General features: G+C 35.3%; 1 protein-coding gene across 1 annotated transcript in view; it reads right to left on the bottom strand.

The window, feature by feature from the left end:
* Positions 1 to 6,473: 6,473 nt before the first annotated feature.
* LOC146004021 (uncharacterized) overlaps positions 6,474 to 19,334 on the bottom strand; it is a 154,846-nt gene continuing 141,985 nt past the window's right edge. The window contains exon 5 of the mRNA XM_083142590.1: positions 6,474 to 7,790. Within this exon, the coding sequence (XP_082998716.1) occupies positions 7,674 to 7,790 (117 nt within the window). The 3' untranslated portion in view covers positions 6,474 to 7,673. The remainder of the gene's footprint in view (positions 7,791 to 19,334) is intronic.

The raw sequence follows: 19,334 nt of genomic DNA, 5'->3' as shown, positions 1-19,334 counted from the left end.
CCCTGTATATATTAGGGTTTTGTATTGATCAGTCAGTGGTCGGAAGTAGCACGCTACTTGTAGCGACGCTACTGTAGCTAGCTCCAAAATTTATAGCTGTAACTGTAGGGGCGCTACATTTTAAAAATTGTAGTTGTGCCTGTAGTGAAGATACAAAATTCCTGTAGTTGTAGCGAAAATTTCGCTACAGCTACATTTCTTCTGGGAGTTTTGAGGTAAATTCTCTATGCGGCAACAGTGTCAAAAAAAAATCGACAATAACACTCACTTGTGTCTGAGGTTTAACAAGATCACGTCTATTACAAGATAATGTCAATACGGATAATCTAGGTGATAAATGTCCTGATATTGCAGATTATAGATATCCACGTAATTTATTTCATAGGTATATGAATAATTTTGATATCCAGAGAACCAAAATGACATATATCAATATAATCTGGCCAAATGCTATTTATCTTCAAGATAAATATGTTGATATAATAACATAAATGAATATATGTTTATTGAAAAATATGTCAAATTATGAGTAACACCCTAATTGCAATACTTGGATAGCAAATTTGTACTAATTTGCCACTTATATACGTGCACATCATACTCAAACTCTGTAGTAAAAATAGTTACTGCAGTAACACTGCTATCAAAATGATAGAATGATGGGTATCATGATAATAAATAGTGGAATCTATTTTCTAGTAAGTACAACTGCTAGGGGCTTATTTTGAATAGCCTTATTCTTTTTTTAAATGAAAAAGTAGCGAGTAGCAAATATAAGTAGCGTAGCAAACTATTTTCCGAAAAATGTAATTGTAGCTGTAGCGAAGCTACTTTTAGAATGTAGTGTTCTGATCATTGATTATTGTTATAAATAAATTTTATGTTACTGTTTCATGGATACGCCAAGGTTCCAGGTTCAAATCCTAGCCTTGATATGGGTGTACTTTGTGAATGTCCTTCATCAATTTTGATCATACCATCACTTTTCCTCATGTTCACGATTAGCGAAAAGTGCCAGAAAAGTGATGCTAAATAAGAATCAAATCAAATATTCCATAGGTCAGGTTGTCAAGATAAGAATATAGGACACATGACACATATGGGACATATCATAGCATATTGAGAAGAGTTCTTTCTTGCCAGAAAACTTCTAAAGAATGCGAGATTCATTCCTTGATTGATTGACTGATTAATTTGCTTTAATTTACTTCCCTGTGTCCCTTCATCAATTTCACTATATCTTCATTCATCCTCATCATGAAAATTAGCCAAAGTAGCAGAAAAGTGATGCTGAAGAACAAAAATCAAAGTGGTATTTGCTCAGTTGTAGGCTAAATCCAAGCTATCAGAGAAAAACATTATATGCATTCGTACATTCCCATATCATTTTGAAAATAGCAATCAAAATTTAAAATCTCTATTACAAGTTCCAGCAGGTAGATTCAAGCAAGATTTTTGAAAGAAAGTAAACAAATGTAAAGTCAAAACTTTTTTTTTATCCCTGGTTAGTACATGTACAAAGTAATCAAATTTTTTACATTGATTTTTCACTTGACCATTTCTTTGTACCTTGTAAATATTTTTATAATTATTTTAGTCTGATGATTTGTGCTAGTTTCAGATCATTCTGTTTCAGTGCTTACATCAATAAACATAAAAACAAATAATTAGAAAAAATACATGTAGTAATATATATAAGCACAGTACAAATTTATTTTACACTTGAGTCTTCCTTCCTCATTTTTTGCTCAATCTCTTTGTCACTAATATATATAGTGCAGCAGTAAAAATAAGGATTTGAGAATAATAGTGTTGCATTTTGATCTTTAAGGCTCATTCTTGATTTTTATTGCCAACTTTTTTCTTCTTCCTAAAACACAATGTTCTAGGCTTTCTGTAATAGGAAAATAATATAATTTAGGTGAAAATGAAGTTTACTTTAGAATGTTGGTCTGTACAAAAGTGCTTGGAAGAATGTAATGAAAGTATCCTGTGACCCACACTTTACATTAATAGTGTAAAGGTAGTAGAAGACGCTTTACCCTTTTTTTAACTTTATGTAATAATACTGATTTCATTAGAATTGTTCATTATGAACTCTTCTCAGTGAGATTGTTATTGTAAATGGTTGAAGCAATTGAGTCATGCAAATCCCAATACTAGCGGTTAAAAAAGTCTTGCATAGAGCCACATATTTGTGGTAAATAAAAGATCGAGTTTTCGGTACAAAAAACTGGACACATTTCAGGATCAAAAGTGGTATATAAAATGGTGAATGTAACCTTAATTTTGATTTAAAAACTACACTTATTGCACAAAATCAAGATTTCCCCTTTTAATAACTTATTTACATTCTTATCAGAGTAGTATATTTAGTCCTGTGAAAAGAAGTCAATTTTAGCTTCTCAAATATTTACCGTAGAATTAATCAATTGTCCGTGAATTGCATAACTGGCAGGATAAGTGCCACATCGATAAATAAAATCTAACTTTCGTATTTAAGAATTTATTTTGCATCATTTCGTGACAAAATGGTAGGAAAATGCACCTCATACCTTTCAGAAACATGGAAAATTAACATTACAGCATGTTGTTTGACATTTCATGTTTCTGCCCCTAGTCTCGCATAATTAACCTAGAATAACAACAAATGTTCACAGTAAACCTTAAGATCAAAATACAACAGTGTCTTGCACAAAACTGCTCTTACTTTCTCCAACTTTCTTTACCATAATAGAAAATGCAAGTCACTTCTGTATGCAGTCACAGCACATGTGGAATTACATGTAATATAACAACATATATTAATACATACACTGGGCATTCTGAAACCAAAGCTGAAACACTTAATACAGTAATATACAATCATATCAGCAGGACCAGCCTGGCTGAAATAAACTACTATAAACACAATTTGACAACATTAAATACAACAGTATAAACGATATAGCAGTACAACATTAATACCATTTTGAAACAACAGTCTTCATGAAAGATTAGATTAAATGGTATTACAAGAAAAAAAAATATAGTTAATTCTTACGATGACTAGGTAAAAAAAAATACAAGGAATTTACTATTCTGTTTTCAATCCACATGAAAATATGTAAAACAATTACATATTGCTGGAGAGTTCTTGACATATTCATGTACACATAATTATCACTATCTCTCGTGCTTATGAATGCTGACAATGATTCTAGAAATATATCTGAGTAGCACTACACATCTGCAGCGAATCATCTAAGTTTATGTTTCCATCATGTAAAGATCAAGAATTCCTAGTATGTTGCACAGTTTAACCATCGGATCTGCAGCACAAGTTTCTGTTTACATTTTGCCTTAACTATTTATAGGGTTTCTCGAGTTTTTACGACATGCCATAACACATGGTTGCTTGCTGGATGTTAACGATTGTGATTCAATTATCAGTTATCCCTTCATACCTATTTGAAAAGCATTTGAGTATGATCTTGCAATAATTTGATCATTTCCGAGTATATTATAAATATAACTAATTTACACAGTCTCAAAAATTACCCATATTTTGGTTTGAGGCAAATGCTTACATCCTGACATAACTTCCTCCCATATATTTTGGACACATGTTCATAGAAAATATACCAATACTCAGTGTTTTAGTGCTTTGTTGTAATGAAAAAAATATGTTCATGTTGACAGTACTTCACATATTATTTGCCACATGGATATAAGACTTTTTATTATCTTTTAGCACATGCACATATTTAAAAAATAATTTGTCAGAATAGTCATAACTTATTTCAAAGTATTTTTAACAACTGTTTGAATCAACATAATTTGGAAATGTGTATGAAATATACATTCTATTTTACAAATCGTGCTCTTATCTTATAATGTATTACTGTTGTGTTATTGAATCCTCAATGGTCTTAAATCATTTTTCAATCATAGCGCAAAAAATCGTGAACAAAGCAAAGCAAATCAATTTTTTGCAGGTGGAGGGTGGCACATTTTCTCTTAAATAGAAATTTGTCCCCTCGAAAAACTCAATGAAGTTACCATGTTTCCTCTGAGTCATTGCATGTCAATTCGCCCAATAAATAATTCACCCCCCCAATTCAATTTGAGTTTTTGGCAATAAGAAACATGCTTTGCTTATGTAAAATAATTTTTTGCAACAGTGGGAGAAACACATAATATTTGGGGCATTTTTTATTTGAATCTGCACACTTTGATTGCCTTACAGAAAAAAAAATCATTGAGTTACGAAGGTTGCATGCTGAAATATAAATATTTTATTGGTGTATTACACTCCTGCAACGAAGAGTCAGGAGTGACATATGTAAGCAAATCCTGAAAACTTTGACCCCCTGTAACTGTAAAAGTACAAGGCCAGAGAAGAAAAAAATTGATATTACCTAGGTCAAAGCCACAAGTACATAAAATTTTATCGAAATCTGTTTCATTGGTTGACTGATCAATGAGACATGGAATGACCCTTCTAATAACATAAATTACTGTGACTTACATGAAATTATATGTATGAAATATATATATATATATATATATATATATTACCTCCTCCCCTTTTTGGATGTCCTTGCAAATAAACAAATGTATTATTTTACTGACACCTTCTTTTTTCATAAATATAGATTCAATAATTACATCTTTACAATTTGGATTGAAATATGATGGTCTGAATCAATTTAGATGTTAAAATGTGTATCCACGAATGGATCTCGCATAATAAAAGCTGTTTGAAAAAAATGTATTATTTACTCTTTAATTTATAAACAATGAATTGATTGTTTCTGTAACAGGTAATGTTTCACAAATGTAATTGGATTGTTTTAAAAACAATTAATGTTCATATATTTAATTGTAAATAAGATATTTTTTTCAAACAGCATGAGACAGTTTCTTGTACATTAGAAAAGCAACATATATTTACTCCTAATGTAATAAACGGTACTCACTTTGGCATGTGCGAGTACCTTTTATTATATTATGATATTGGCATTTGGCATGAACCAAGCTTTAAATAAAATAGTTTTACTCCATTAACAATTTTTAGATAATTTCAAAATATGTCGCTAGAGTATCACAGTCCAGTTAACATGTGTTTACGTACTGTAGAAAGGTAAAGAATATTGGCTTGTGTGCGTTTATAAGTTTTTACCCAAAGGTAACAACTTCTAGATTATTACAAACTATGAAACAACTATGCTGTGTCCACCAATACTCTTTTGGTTTAATTATACTGTAATTGTAGATTTTCAGTTGATATCAATGAAAAATATTTTAGTACAGGAATTCACAAAGAATTACCAGGAACATCTGTGCTCTGTATTTAACTTCACTCTTCATCCCAAAGAAACCTGTCACTTCCCCTTCATATATGTGAAATTCTCAGCCTTTCCTGTCATTTTTACCTCTGAAACTAACATCACTACCCCAAGGTCTTGAGTTCCACAGCTCAAAGCCAAGATTTTACTGATAGCCATAACAGACTAACTTCTAAATATGGATCATCCGTTGCATCAATCCACAGATGCCTCATCAGAGAACACCGGGAGAAGGATACATGACTGTCATCAATGCAACATTTCAACACACTCAAGGGCATAGAAACTAATATAGTTAAGCTTGAGAAACTAATATAGTTAAGCTTGAGTCAGCTCAACGTTGACTGCATACTTAATTTAAAAGAGGTTTCCACTGCATTTTTGTCACACAACTTTTTCATAAATTTTACTCACCTGATAATTTTTTTTCATGTATGCAAATCCATAGAAAATTTTCAAATTCAGTGATTCAAAAATCGTTTCAAAGTGTTGACAGTTGGTATTTTACATTTCTTTTTAGCAAGATTCGTATTACAACTTCAAGCATAGATGCTGAAAGAAAATACACTGCCAGAACCAATTGTAAGACCAAGCAAGGGATAGGTATACCACCCCTAGAACTCTCTCAGGAGATTTCAAACCCAAGTGACAAATGACACATGCCACATGTCACTTGACACAATCGAATGCAGACTTGTGCTGCATGTCATGCCACTACAGTGTGAAATGTTGCTGTTGATTGGTTCATTCCAAAGTCAGGTTTCCCACACAACTCGAAAACCTGGAAATCTCAGGGAAAATTATCTAATTGATTAACGAGTTCCAATGAACATGTGAAAAATTACAATATGCTCCTGCCTGCTGATTATAACTAATCAGTACTAAAAATTATAACTTCAGCAACGTTCTTTATGCAAGCTACTTTGAAAAAATAAGCTTTAGATATATGTTCATTTTGCATTACAGATTAACTTGTGTGTGCCAAAAGTGTTTGTTCTATATTTGCATGTATTTGAAATTTTATTTTGTTTTGAAATGTTTTAAATTCCACAAAAACTTGTAACTTTAGACCTTACATATATGCACAGACATGTTATTTTATTCTGGAATTAGTTTTGTTGTTGTTATGAGAAAGTTAACCGATATGGAATTGTTGCCAATGCCAATAAACTACTGATGTAAAATTTACTGATACCGGTTACAGTGGAACCCCAAATATATGTTCCCGGGTTTTAGATTTTCCCACATTATACATTCAATTCTGATGGTCCCAACATAGCAAAATGTTATAAAATTTTCCTTGATTTTACATTTTCCTGCATTTTAAGTTTTTTCACCTTGGTCCCCTGAAAAACGTAAAATCGAAGTTCCACTGTACCAATATTATACTCATCCAATAAAAAATTGCAAATGTTCCTTGAGAACATGGGTAGATCATTCACCTCCATAATTTATGCATGTTATCAGGTATCTACAGTGCATTTTGGCTTTGAAAAAAGAAATGTGTATTTTATGTGTTTACTTCATAAAATCAGGATATATGAATTATATGCATTTATTCACAAAAATAATGAAATGGCAGATTACAGTTTTTTTTTTTTAAATTCATTTTTCAGATCGGTAAACTTATAGGTAATATTTCTGGTAAAACAAATTCACCATTATGCTTGTATTAGCCAATACTAGAACTTAGGATGTTATGGGTATGAGGGGAAATGAAGGACACCAGTGTAAAATAACTTTAAAATAGTACTGTACTATGTACTGGATACTCTGGAAAAAAAAATGAGGATGCTGGAAATGTCAGGGAAAGTACTTTTGGAGTTTATGTGGGAGTTCCGCAAATGGCATGTGTCGTATGTTGCTTGTCACTTTGGTGTGAAATCTCCATTAAATTAAAGACATAATCAATCATATAGAATTGAAAATTCATCAATATTTAATCTGCTCTTAACTGAATTGCACCCTCCTCCACAAAGTGGACTTTCTCTCCATATACTTCAGAAGCTGCTGCTAAACACACATGCGCAAGGAAAAAAGCATTTTGAAACACAAAGACTAGGCATTTTCTCTTTTCACTTACCACAAGACACAGATGGCAATATTTTGAGACATTACACATTTCTGAATAATTCCTTTTTTTTGTAACTATTTTAAAATGTTTATTTCATCGATAAACAAATATATATATTTATATTTCATGTTGGCTACAGTAGTAATGTTCAAATACCGGAATCACTATGGGAGGTTGGACATCCACAATTTTCTTGTGCTGGAGAAGTTCCATTCCATATTCAGGGACACAGGACAAAGGAGTTAAGGAAAGAAAAACTACAGATCTTCCTACATGAGACTGCATAAGGAGACTCCATCAGTTAATATACCTTGCATGAACGTTTGTGTTTCTAGTGTAAACAGCATTTCATTTCCACTGTTGTCATCATAATATCCATAACGTGCCTGTAAGACATGAAAAAATTACAAACATTTACAAAAGTTAACACAGGATACAAAACTCTTTCGTAAAATCCACTTTGCCAAGCACTAAATTTAAACACATTTGTTCTAAGGATGGTAAAATATAATTAATTTCAAGTATCAATACAGTAACCCTCGACTTACGTAAATTCGCAGTTATGTAATAACTGTACGTAGCTGTCACAAGACATTTTTTTATTTGAAAAGGATATTTTTAATACTTTTATAGTTTATATCTGAGTAAATACTGCTGCATGATGTTTCATTTATAAAATAATACTGTGTAAATAATATACATACAGGGTTTGTCCGGAAAGTAACGAGCCTCATTTTTTTAACACAATTTATTGATCGTACACATACAAAAACTTAATATTCCTCAAAGTACATTCCTTGTGCATCAATACACTTTTGCCAGTGCGATGTCCATGCTCTATAGGCCTTTTGAAACTCCTCGGGGGGGATGTCCTTGAGATGAGCCGTCGTGGTTGCTTGGACGTTCTCCACAGTGCCCAGATGATGTCCTTTAAGCACCCGTTTCAATCGAGGGAACAAAAAGAAGTCAGCCGGGGCTAGGCCGGGACTGTAGGGTCAGTGGGGAACCGTTGGTATGCCGATCCAGGTCAGGTAGGACGTCACAACAAAGGCGGTGTGAGAGGGCGCATTGTCATGATGCAGTTTCCATGACCCTTGAAACTCCTTTCGGACTCGGGAGACCCTAGCGTTCAGTCTTTGAAGCACTCCCTTGTAATACTGAGCATTGACAGTCTGGCCAGCGGGGACGAACTCGTGGTGCATCAAAGAAAACAATGACCATGGATTTGACTCGGGATTTGCACATGCGAACTTTCTTCTGGCGCTGCGATGATGTTGTGTGCCACTCGGAACTCTGCCTCTTGGATTCCGGATCGTATTAAAAAAATCCATGATTCATCACCAGTGATAATGTTGTCCAGGAAACTGGGATCATCCTCACAAAGTTGTTTCAGTTCCTGACATGTTTCCCCGCGATTCACTTTTTGCGCGTCGGTCAACACTTTTAGCACAAATTTTACACATGCCCAATTTTTCCGATACAATCTCATGGAGAATGGTTTTCGGCAGGTTTAACTGTTCAGCCATCATACAAACACTCATTTGACGATCTGTGTTGAGCAATTCGCGCACACGGCTGACATGTTCCTCCGTTAGCGATGTTGATGGGCGTCCGGAACGGGTCTCGTCGTTGACGTCTTCCCGAACTTCTCGGAATGCTTTGTGCCACTTCTTTGCCTGCGAATAGGACATGCAGTCATCCCCAAAGGCTTCCTTCAGCATGTCATACGATTCCTTTGGCGTCTTGTTCAGCCTGACACAAAATTTCAACGCGTAACGTTGCTCTAACGTTTTCTCCATCATAAGTATGACGAGGTCACTGCACAGAGGTTCACACCGCAGCACGTCCTGACTCGCCGAGAAACCTGAGGTGACTAACCCCGGTACCGCTTGAAAGCCTCAGGTCCCTCCCACTCGTTTTCACCGGTACACTGCTTGGTGCTGTACAGTCGCTTCACGGACAAATGGGGCTAGTTTCTTTCCAGACAAACCCTGTATATACATACATAAAGGGTGTTTTTTAAGAGTGATAGAACTTTCAATAGGGAAAGCTGTCATTTGTTTTGTTTTGATGACATGTTGTTTTGTCATTTCATATCAGTGAGCATTGGCAAATGATCATGGAAAGACTGACGCCGCAACAACGTTTACAAGTGGAAATATATTTCCAAAATCAATGTACTGTTCGCCAAACGTATAGAGCACTTCAGAAATATTGGTGCTGTCAGTGAATTGGCCTCACAAGATCATGGGACCTAACGCCACTGGATTATTTTCTTTGGGATATCTAAAGTCTCTGGTTTATGCTGATAAACCAGCAACATTTGACGCTTTGGAAGCCAACATAACTCGTGTCATTAATGACATACGTCCCCAATTACTTGAAAAAGTGGTTCAAAATTGGACTCCCATATATACATACATACATACATACATACATACATATATAAAAATCAAAGAAGGTAAAAGGAAACACTCACCGGACAGTAGAAAAATTCAAAATTTTTGCTAACTTTGTAGCATCATCCGTCTCTTTCTCCTCACACCGATGATGCTACGGAGTTAGCATCATCCGTCTCTTTCTCCTCACACCGATGATGCTACGGAGTTAGCGAAAATTTTGAATTTTTCTATTGTCCGGTGAGTGTCTCCTTTTACCTTCTTTGATTTTTACTTAGCCCTTTTGGCCCTCCTTGCTTTTATCCATTATATATATATATCAATGGATAAAAGCATCTTTCGTCTCACACCGATGATACTACTAAGTTAGCGAAAATTTTGAATTTTTCCACTGTCCGGTGAGTGTTTCCTTTGTCCTTCTTTGATTTTTATATACACATACATACATACATATAATAATAATAAATATTGCAGTTTCTTACACTTAAGCAATTTACAAATTTGACTTGCGTAAAATTCAAGTTACGTAAAGGTTTACCGGATGCATTACTTACGTAACTCTGAGGGTTACTGTATACCAGAAGTTTAGATTAATGAAAATTTCACGTTTTACATAATTTTCATGGGTGCAACTGTGCGACCCTTTTCAAAGACACCCAAATAACAACATTCCTTCCATGTAGGACTGAATTTTAATTATTAGCAAGGCTCTGTCAGTATAACCCTCTGTGCAGCTCTTGAATGCTGCCCTTGTGTGTTTGTGATTGTATTTTCATTGAAGTCATCATATCACTATTCATTGCGATTAGCCACACCACAAGTGACAGAAAAGCAAAGCAAAATCAATCAATAAAAGAAACACAATTTTCAGAAGTTTTGGTTTGTGAAACTGTGGATTGGTATTTTTTGTAGTTAACAGGAGACCTTGACTCCAAAAACGTATTAGCAATTAATTATCAGCAATTTTTTTTAAATCAGCACTTTTAAGTATTGCATATGATCTTGACAGTTCAATGAAAAGTGTTTAGAAAGCATAAAAATCAAATTGGAAGACCAGTATTATGTTGGCATGTTTATACTATATGTTTTAAGTAAATAATCTCTGCTACTGCTAATCACTCTCTTGTTAATTGTTGACTGGGTTGTAGTTTTTACAGAATGAAATACAATTCAAGGCTCCAGACAAGCCCTTAGAATAAATTATTCATGAAACTCTTAAGTAATATGTTCTGAGGAGATTTCTGCCCATTCATTAGGTTGCTGATGGAAACAAATGACAGATTTGTTACTGTCCAACACTAGCATTGGATTCAGGAAACCATGGTGTGCAAATGCAGACAACTCGTATGCAATTCGTTTAGATACATATCCTTGTAATATATATATATATTAATTTCTGGGGTATAGGAACAATATAAAACTTTCCTTACTTGTAAAAATTAGAAAGTAATTTTCCTGATCCTTGAAATTTTCTATGCATCCCACTTTTCAAAGTGAGCTAGTCAGTAGGGCATCTGACTGCCACGTGGGAGACCCGTGTTCAATTCCCAGGGTGGGTGATCTAAAGTCGGAAATTTTCCATCCTTGTTCCCCGATAAAGCAGCTCTGGTGTTAACCCATCCTCAAATCCCTGGGGGATAAAGGAGGCCAGAGCGTAGTCCTGATCACATCATCTCCAAAATGCCTGAGATAGCAAATTTGTGGGACCCCCACTCCTACATCCCCCACGATTCTATTTGCATGGGGAGCTTTACCTTTTACCTACCACTTTACAGAGAGTCGGGAAAATGTAATGTACACTTCTCCAAATGTTACTTGACCGCCCTGAAATCGTTAATTTGACAACATAGCTCTTGAGAACCAGCAGAGAGTAGCCAACGTTACTTCAGGACCCTCTACTAGGTGAGAAACCCTGTGGTGAAAGATTTACATTCTTTTTAATAATATGAGGTCAGAAACTATAATTGCTCAACATATTAATAAGGAATAAAAAGGAAAACTTCATCAACTTCCAAGCCCTAGTCAGCACATTCCTTGTTTGGCCAAATACTACCTGTTGGAATACGACAACAATTTAGGTATTTTTCGATGCAAATTTATTAATGTTAGTGCCAGAAAGAATAAACAAATACATTGAGCTGCTGCAAATATTCGTCGATTTCAATACCGAATTATTTTTTGCGAACATTCTGAAAGAAAATCGTTCAACTTAATGCTCAATGTATCTGATGTCTTACTAAAATTGAAACGTATTGATGATTGTTCAAGCTACCACTTTTCTATGCGATGAACAGATTTTTGCTGCAAATTGCGATATTCTTTAATTTTCGCTCATTGCACAGCACTTTGCAAGGTGTTGTTATATTTTATTTGCATAAACTATTCGTAATTGTCCTTTTGTGTTCAAATTTGACAGCGATTTCCTCCAGGTCTACCACGAGTGAATGCAGTGTTTATCTGATTCCAATTTTAACATGCCAAATCGCAAGTATTCTCTTAAATTATTCCTCATACTTGAGTTTTTCATTTTGTTCTCTATTAATATGTTGAGCAATTATAGTTCCTGACTTCATATTATTAAAAATAATGTAAATCTTTCACCACAGGGTTTCTCACCTAGTAGAGGGACCTGCAGTAAAGTTTGCTACTCTGCTCGTTCTCAACAGCTATATTGCCAAATTAACGATTTCTGGACTTAGAAAACTTTCAGGGCGGTCAAGTAACTTTTGGAGAAGTGTACAAGATAGGGGGAAAATTTTAGGAAGTTGAGAACTGGTCAACAGCTAACAAGAATAACATAGCTATGGAACAGCTGTGCCTTTGTAAAGCTTCTCATCTTAAGAAATGTAAAAGAAACTTCATTGCTGAAATTATTCAGTTCTGATAGGGTTCTTGGTCCATTTTTTTTCTATTCATATTTTTGAGAGCTTATTTGATATTGGATAAATTATGCCATTATGATAGTAATAATGTGCGTTCATTTTGATCTTCAGCCGAGAAATCGGGAGAAACGTGCCGGGCGGCGCTGACGGAGATGCCGACATTTGCTGCCTGTAATGCCCGCTTATTTTTATGGACATATGCAGACATTTATATAAATATTGCAAAACGAGCACTAACCTGTGTTATAAGAGTACAGTTTTAATTTAGTAGCTAAGTGGCTGTATGTGCTGATGATTTTGACATGCCCATCTCCAGTGAAACACGGCGTAGAGGTTTTTTTTGGAGAACGTTCTAACGCTGCACCAATTTCATCGAGTTTTGCTTCGGTTAGAATCCATCGTTTTTGCTTAGGTGTTTTAAAATTTAACGATCCAGTTTCTCGTAATTTAAGGACAAGATGTCTAACCGTATCTCTATGTGGAGGTGAACGCTTGGGAATTTCTGAGCAAATTGCCTACACACGTCTTGACAAGAGTCTGTTTTCATTTAAGTGTCATACATAAAAATTCTTTGTTCTAACGTGAACCTTGCGGCTGGCATTCCAATCATCTCACTGACACAACACACATACACACTGCAATAACACAAACAAGTAACGGCAAGTAACCAAGAATAACTTGTGCACAGTACGAAATTAACACGCTCTTGGTTTACATCTGCTCACCACTATATTCACAGCTCTGTCTTCATCTAGTCGCGAAGGAACAAAAAACTCGAGCTCGGAGATTTCGGATTGCAAGGAAGCTCACGAAAACCATTGACTTTTTAACGGTTTCGTCTGCAGCGTAATCTTGATACCGTGTTGCACATTCGAAACCTCCAAACGATCCCCATCGACACAAAACTCTTTCAAGGATATAAACTTAAGCAGGACGTTACTGGTCAAAACTATGATTAAAATGTTTTATTATCTGTGGCTCTTAACATAGTTTCTAAAGCGTATTTATTTGTGTATAGAAGGGCAGAACTTGGATGAATTACAGAAGAAGTTTTGCATGTTATAACACAGGTTAGTGCTCGTTTTGCAATATTTATATAAATGTCTGCATATGTCCATAAAAATAAGCGGGCATTACAGGCTGCAAATGTCTGCATCTCCGTCAGCGCCGCCCGCCACGCTTCTCCCGATCTCTCGGCTGAAGATCGAAATGAACGTATATGATCGTAAACTATACCTGCAGGGTATCAAGTAAGCTGTATTTCTATCAGCTTTTCCAAATGAATTTCTCTCTTGATTTAAGATAAAGATCAAGGTGGAAACTTGAATAGTGTTTTCTGCAGAAATTCAAGTGCTCGTAACATGTTATCCTTGCCAAAAATGGCCATTCACAAACAAAATAAGTAACTTGAATAAATTGTGGCTGTTTGCATCGGAATATTTACTTGTAGTTCTGAAGCTTCTTTCACAATCACATGTATTATACTTTATCTTGAGCGGAGTATGTAACTGGTGTCACCGCAGGTAACAGCAAAATGTGAAGAATTATAAAGTTGTTTCAGTAAAATAACAACATTGTTAAATACATTGACCAACAACATTGTCGCCAAGTATATATTGCAGAGGACATTCTTTCTGCAGCTGACAGAAGCAAAGAGGGAGGCTGTTTCCGCTACCCTGAAGAGGTAACAAGAGGAGGGGAAGAGCGGGGGAAGATTTTAGGACAGTACGCTAAGGGGTTATTCATGTGCCTATTAAGAGCTCTGTTATCGTTCAGGCCTGCTGGAAACAAGCTAGTGTTGTCAAGTTGGATTGGCAGAAAAGAGCCAAATCCGACTAAAACTATTTCTCTGAAGCAACTAGAGCTAGACTGCAAAGCCAAGGCTGGATTTTAATAGAACAGAGACTGGTTTCCTTGGTACGTTTCGTGATTTGGACAAACCTTGTTCCAAAAAAGTAAGTTGCCAACAGTAGTTCCACAATTTGACTTGCTGGACAAACGGAATTCTGTCGTCTGCTCACTGCACAAACGTCAAACTGACCCGAGAAATGTGTGTTGGTTCTCTCCCTTTCCACCTCAATTGCAAGGAAACAGAGATGACTAACCAACAAGGCTCGACAACTATTCATTGGATTTTCTCGGTAACTTTCTCATGAGTGATAGTGTAGTTCTTTCTGAGAGTGTTTGTGGCTAAATCACTGAACAGATTTTTAAAAAAGAACGAAATGGAACAAAAATGTAGATGAAGGCTTTTTTTTTTTTGGGAGGGGGCTGGTGGTGGAGATGATAAAGTCTAGCAGGCATAATTGTCATACTGATGGCCGATAACACTTTTGAAAAAGTCAAGCCACACCACTGGTCTTGAGCTAACTGACATTGCTTACTTGGCCTTCATCATAAATACAAATCCATTTCGATTTACAAATAAACAATACACAGAGTTCAGATCTTGTGATTTCTTAGAAAGTGTGTCATCCAGTGGTTTTACATTTGAATAACTCACAGTACTGACCTATTTCTTTATTTTCCAGATACTGGTTATGGTTCCTGGTTCCCATGGTTATGGACAGCACTGAACAATGAGGGAAAATCACCCAATATTATTTCAGATATTACCAAATATTATTAGTCTCGCCAATTCATTGTGCTAATGTGACGTGCCTATTACATACATTTCCATGGTAGAAATGTCCACCCTGTATGTGACGTGAAAGATCGATGACTCTCATTCATTGTACAGTGGAATCTGTAATAGGGGTGTGCAGGACAGACATTTATTTTTTGTTTGGATGTGATCAAGGTTTGATTTTTTTTTTTTAATCCCAATGTTCGGAATGTGAAAAAAACCCCAATTAAGTGGAAATTTTTGGAAATTTGAAATGTTCTAAATTTTGAATTTCCTGACTGTTCAGCATTCCAAAAAGTTGGGAAGTCATTTCCTAAAGTTAGGATTGAGACAGGAATTTTTTTTTCCGATCCTGGTACCGACTTCTCGGGATCCCGCACACCCCTAGTCCTTAACCACGGTGAATTTCCCTACTCTGCTATCTGGAAAATGAAGTAAAAATTAGTTAATTAATAGAAGTTATTCATATATGAAACAACTGGGTGACTTTATCTTACTCATCAACCTATGATAATATTTTTCCATGTGTATATACATGATTTTTCTGTTAATTATGTTACATTGTAATTATGAGATATACATATTTTGTGTGCCTTGTTGTAAAGTTAACTCTACTGTGTTTACATGGAATCAAAGTTATAAAAGTAAGAAAAACACCAAAAAATTACAAAACAGCAAAAAGAACAGTGATTTTGAAGAGTTGAAATCGCATCCATGTACCTACTTACTTTCACTTCAACCATCTAGGTTACAATGCTACAGGTACAACGCTAAATAATTTTAAAGGTAAATTATTTTCTCACAAGCCATGCCCCTTCTTCCTGTGTTAAAACTACTACAAGCCTTCCCTACCCTAAAAGCAAAACGTCGAGTGAGAAGAATACACAACGGAAACTACCCATGCAGAAACGTGAGATTTTTTTTGTTACAAACAAAACTAAATGTATTTATTGTAAAATGTACACCGTATACAGTTATGGTTTTTCATGCGGTTTTCTTTCTGTTATCGGGGATTAGAGCAATCAATGCAGGTCAGGATATTTTGAAGGTATTTCAAAACTACACACCAACATGCCCTAATATCCTACCTTGCATTTGGAACAGGTGCAAAGCTTAGAAAAGCTCGGCCTCATTCGAACTGACATGGGAGATGATGGTGAAGAAAAAGAAGTGGTTGGGGGACCTGGTATTTCTGGAGGAAGTGCTACTCTGAGATTCCGGAGGTGATTGTCTATTCCTTGTGTTGTTTCTGCAGGTGGTAACTGTACCCTTAGTCCCTTCGGAACATGCCTGTCTTCTGCCTGAAAACCACATAGGTTATTCCTTCTTCAGTAGCCACAGAAGGGGAGGGCTTTAGAGATTGTACAGTGTCTTTGCAATATTAATTTTTAATGCCAAGACGGATAGAATTGGAATGCTGCTCATATTCCATTTTCTGACAAATGTAATCTGATAGTGCAAGGCATATCTTCATGCTGCAATTTGATGTCGGTGCTTCAAATCTTCTTTCACGTCATTTATTATTATTATTCTTTTTTGTAATTACATAACCTAACCACCGATATAGCAACATCAAGTAATTATAATTGTAATTACAAGAAGAATGTAGTAATTTGGGTTTATTGTGTTCGTTATTAAAGACACCTGTATCCGTTTTCATATATATATATATATATATTTTATAATGGTATTAAAATGTTAAATAATCATGTTTCAAGAAGAGGTGAATAACATTTTGTGTAAGATTAAAACTGTATGGTGAAAACCTTCCCTTTTTAATTTTGGCATTTACACATCACTATACCCATTTGTTTTGTGTCATGTGTTTTTACTGCATAACATTATATCTACCTCTTCCAATGAATTGCCATTCGGGTTCATTTCGTGGCAGAGTGGCCAATGTTATGCACTATGAAGTGAGAGTTCCCCGATTCAAACCCTGGGTGAGGCCTGGACATATCTTTGTGTTTGTCCCATCACATATTTTTTCAGTGCATCATTCATCCTCATCATCACAATTGATTGATTGATTTGCTTTATTTTACTTTGCCTTTTGTGCCACTTTTGACTAATTTGCAAAGATGGGGATGAGTGATGACATGATGAAATTGATTAAAGAACACTCACAAACAGGTTGGGATTCGAACCCAGGACCTCTGGTGTCGTAGCACATCATCACAATTTGATCATCAAATAACCGAAATAGAAAAGCATTGACAATGGAATTCAATTGTTTTAGTAATATAGGTAAACATGTAATTTGTTATCATATTCACCCCCATAAATCGTTTAAATTTATTCAGTAATACACTCAGCTATAAAAGAATGCATTTCTAGTCAGATCTTTTGGTCTAGGATGCTCGATAACAACTGTCATGACTTGATGTACTGATCATCCAATGAGAAGCCATTTTGAGGGCCTCACAAGCCTATTGGCTCCACAAAGATTACTTTAGTTACTGTGAAACCAATCATGCAACCATCATAGATTCTGGATACAAGTCCTGATATGAGTGTACATTTGCTTCTGTGTTTCATCTCAGGATAATTAATTTGCATTTCTTATGTACTTCTGATTGTCTATAAAATTTAATAACTAGCTTTGGATGCAAGGTTTATACCATTAATACATTTTTAGTCTTTTCCTGTATATCAAATGCACAGTTGATTGAATGATAACTATGGAAAGTGAACTATTATTTAATTAGCGATGGATGACATTCAACAATGAAAGGTAAGGATAATATACATTAGTTTCAGTTTCTTTAATTGTATACAGGGACGGCAACAGGGGTGGGCACGAGTGGGCAATTGCCCACCCAAAAATTGCTGTGCCCACCCGATTGCCCACCCAATCAAATTTAATAAATATATACCCTTGAGAAAATGCGAATGGTTCAATAAATAAGTTTATTATGGTGTTCACTCCATGTATGTTTTACTTGTAGATATTATCTATATTACAGACAAGTTCACATATCTTCATTAAATGAAAAGCTTTGTTGTCCTTTACTGAAACACTGATTTAGTGAATAGGTTTACGAAAGTCAGCGTAAATAATAAGTTGAATGGAATTAATTTAAGCTCTTCTTCAATTTCCTTAACTTTATCATTGGAAAGCGAAAGGAATTTCCAAAGCGTTTGAAACAAAAACTGTGATCCAATGCCCACTTGTATGCTTAAGCAGTTAGTAGGCTTAGGAGGATTTATGTATGAGAGGCGCAAATTGTGCAGAATATGATCAAGATTAGAACAGGATTATTGGCCTGAGGGCTGCAGCTCCTGGCCTTCACAGGTACGATGCATCAAATTGTTTTGAAAATGTGCCACATAATGAAAAGAAATAGATAATTGAAATGTGGCAAAAATAGAAATATAATTAATTATCTGTCTGCCATAACTTGGCCAAAACGTTATAACTGAAAATGAGTGCAGTTGGGGTGGAGTGGAGTTGCTTGATGTCAACTCTGGGCTTCCAGCCTGGGTATGATTAAGGTAATCTGTTAAACAAATAAAAACCTCTTCTTCGCGTTGTTTCCTCCAGCAACACACAAAGTTGTTTAGTTAGGTCTATATTGAAATATTAAGGAGAGGTAATTTGATATGTCCCTTTCATCATCACGATTTTATATACCTGTCATCTAATTTCGATATAGTATCCAAAATGTTTTAAAAAAATATATATTCGTTCTACTAATAAGAAGCAATCACAAAAATAGATTTTGATAAAACAGCTCTGCAGGTTTGAAAAATAGCTGCAGAATTATTGACTTGATAATGAGTTAGCAACCGTGTTTAGAAACCTTCTTACATGAGTTGTTGTTTTAAGTCAACTTTATGCACAGATAGGCTAATCGGGACTGGACCTACAGTTTAAACTGGGATCCGAACCACTATGTGCCTCCACCGGTTATTGAACCTGGGACCCCTTGATCACAAGGCGACGACTCTACCACTATGTCATCAGGGTGGCAAAAAATCTTCTTACAGATACATTTTCCCTATCAGTTATGTAATCATGTG

This window comes from Lepisma saccharinum, chromosome 21 (assembly GCF_977018435.1).
Source record: "Lepisma saccharinum chromosome 21, izLepSacc3.1, whole genome shotgun sequence".
In the NCBI taxonomy this organism is placed as follows: Eukaryota; Metazoa; Arthropoda; class Insecta; order Zygentoma; family Lepismatidae; genus Lepisma; species Lepisma saccharinum.
The sequence above is the reverse complement of the archived record's forward strand: the minus strand, read 5'-3'. Positions and strand labels throughout refer to the sequence as shown.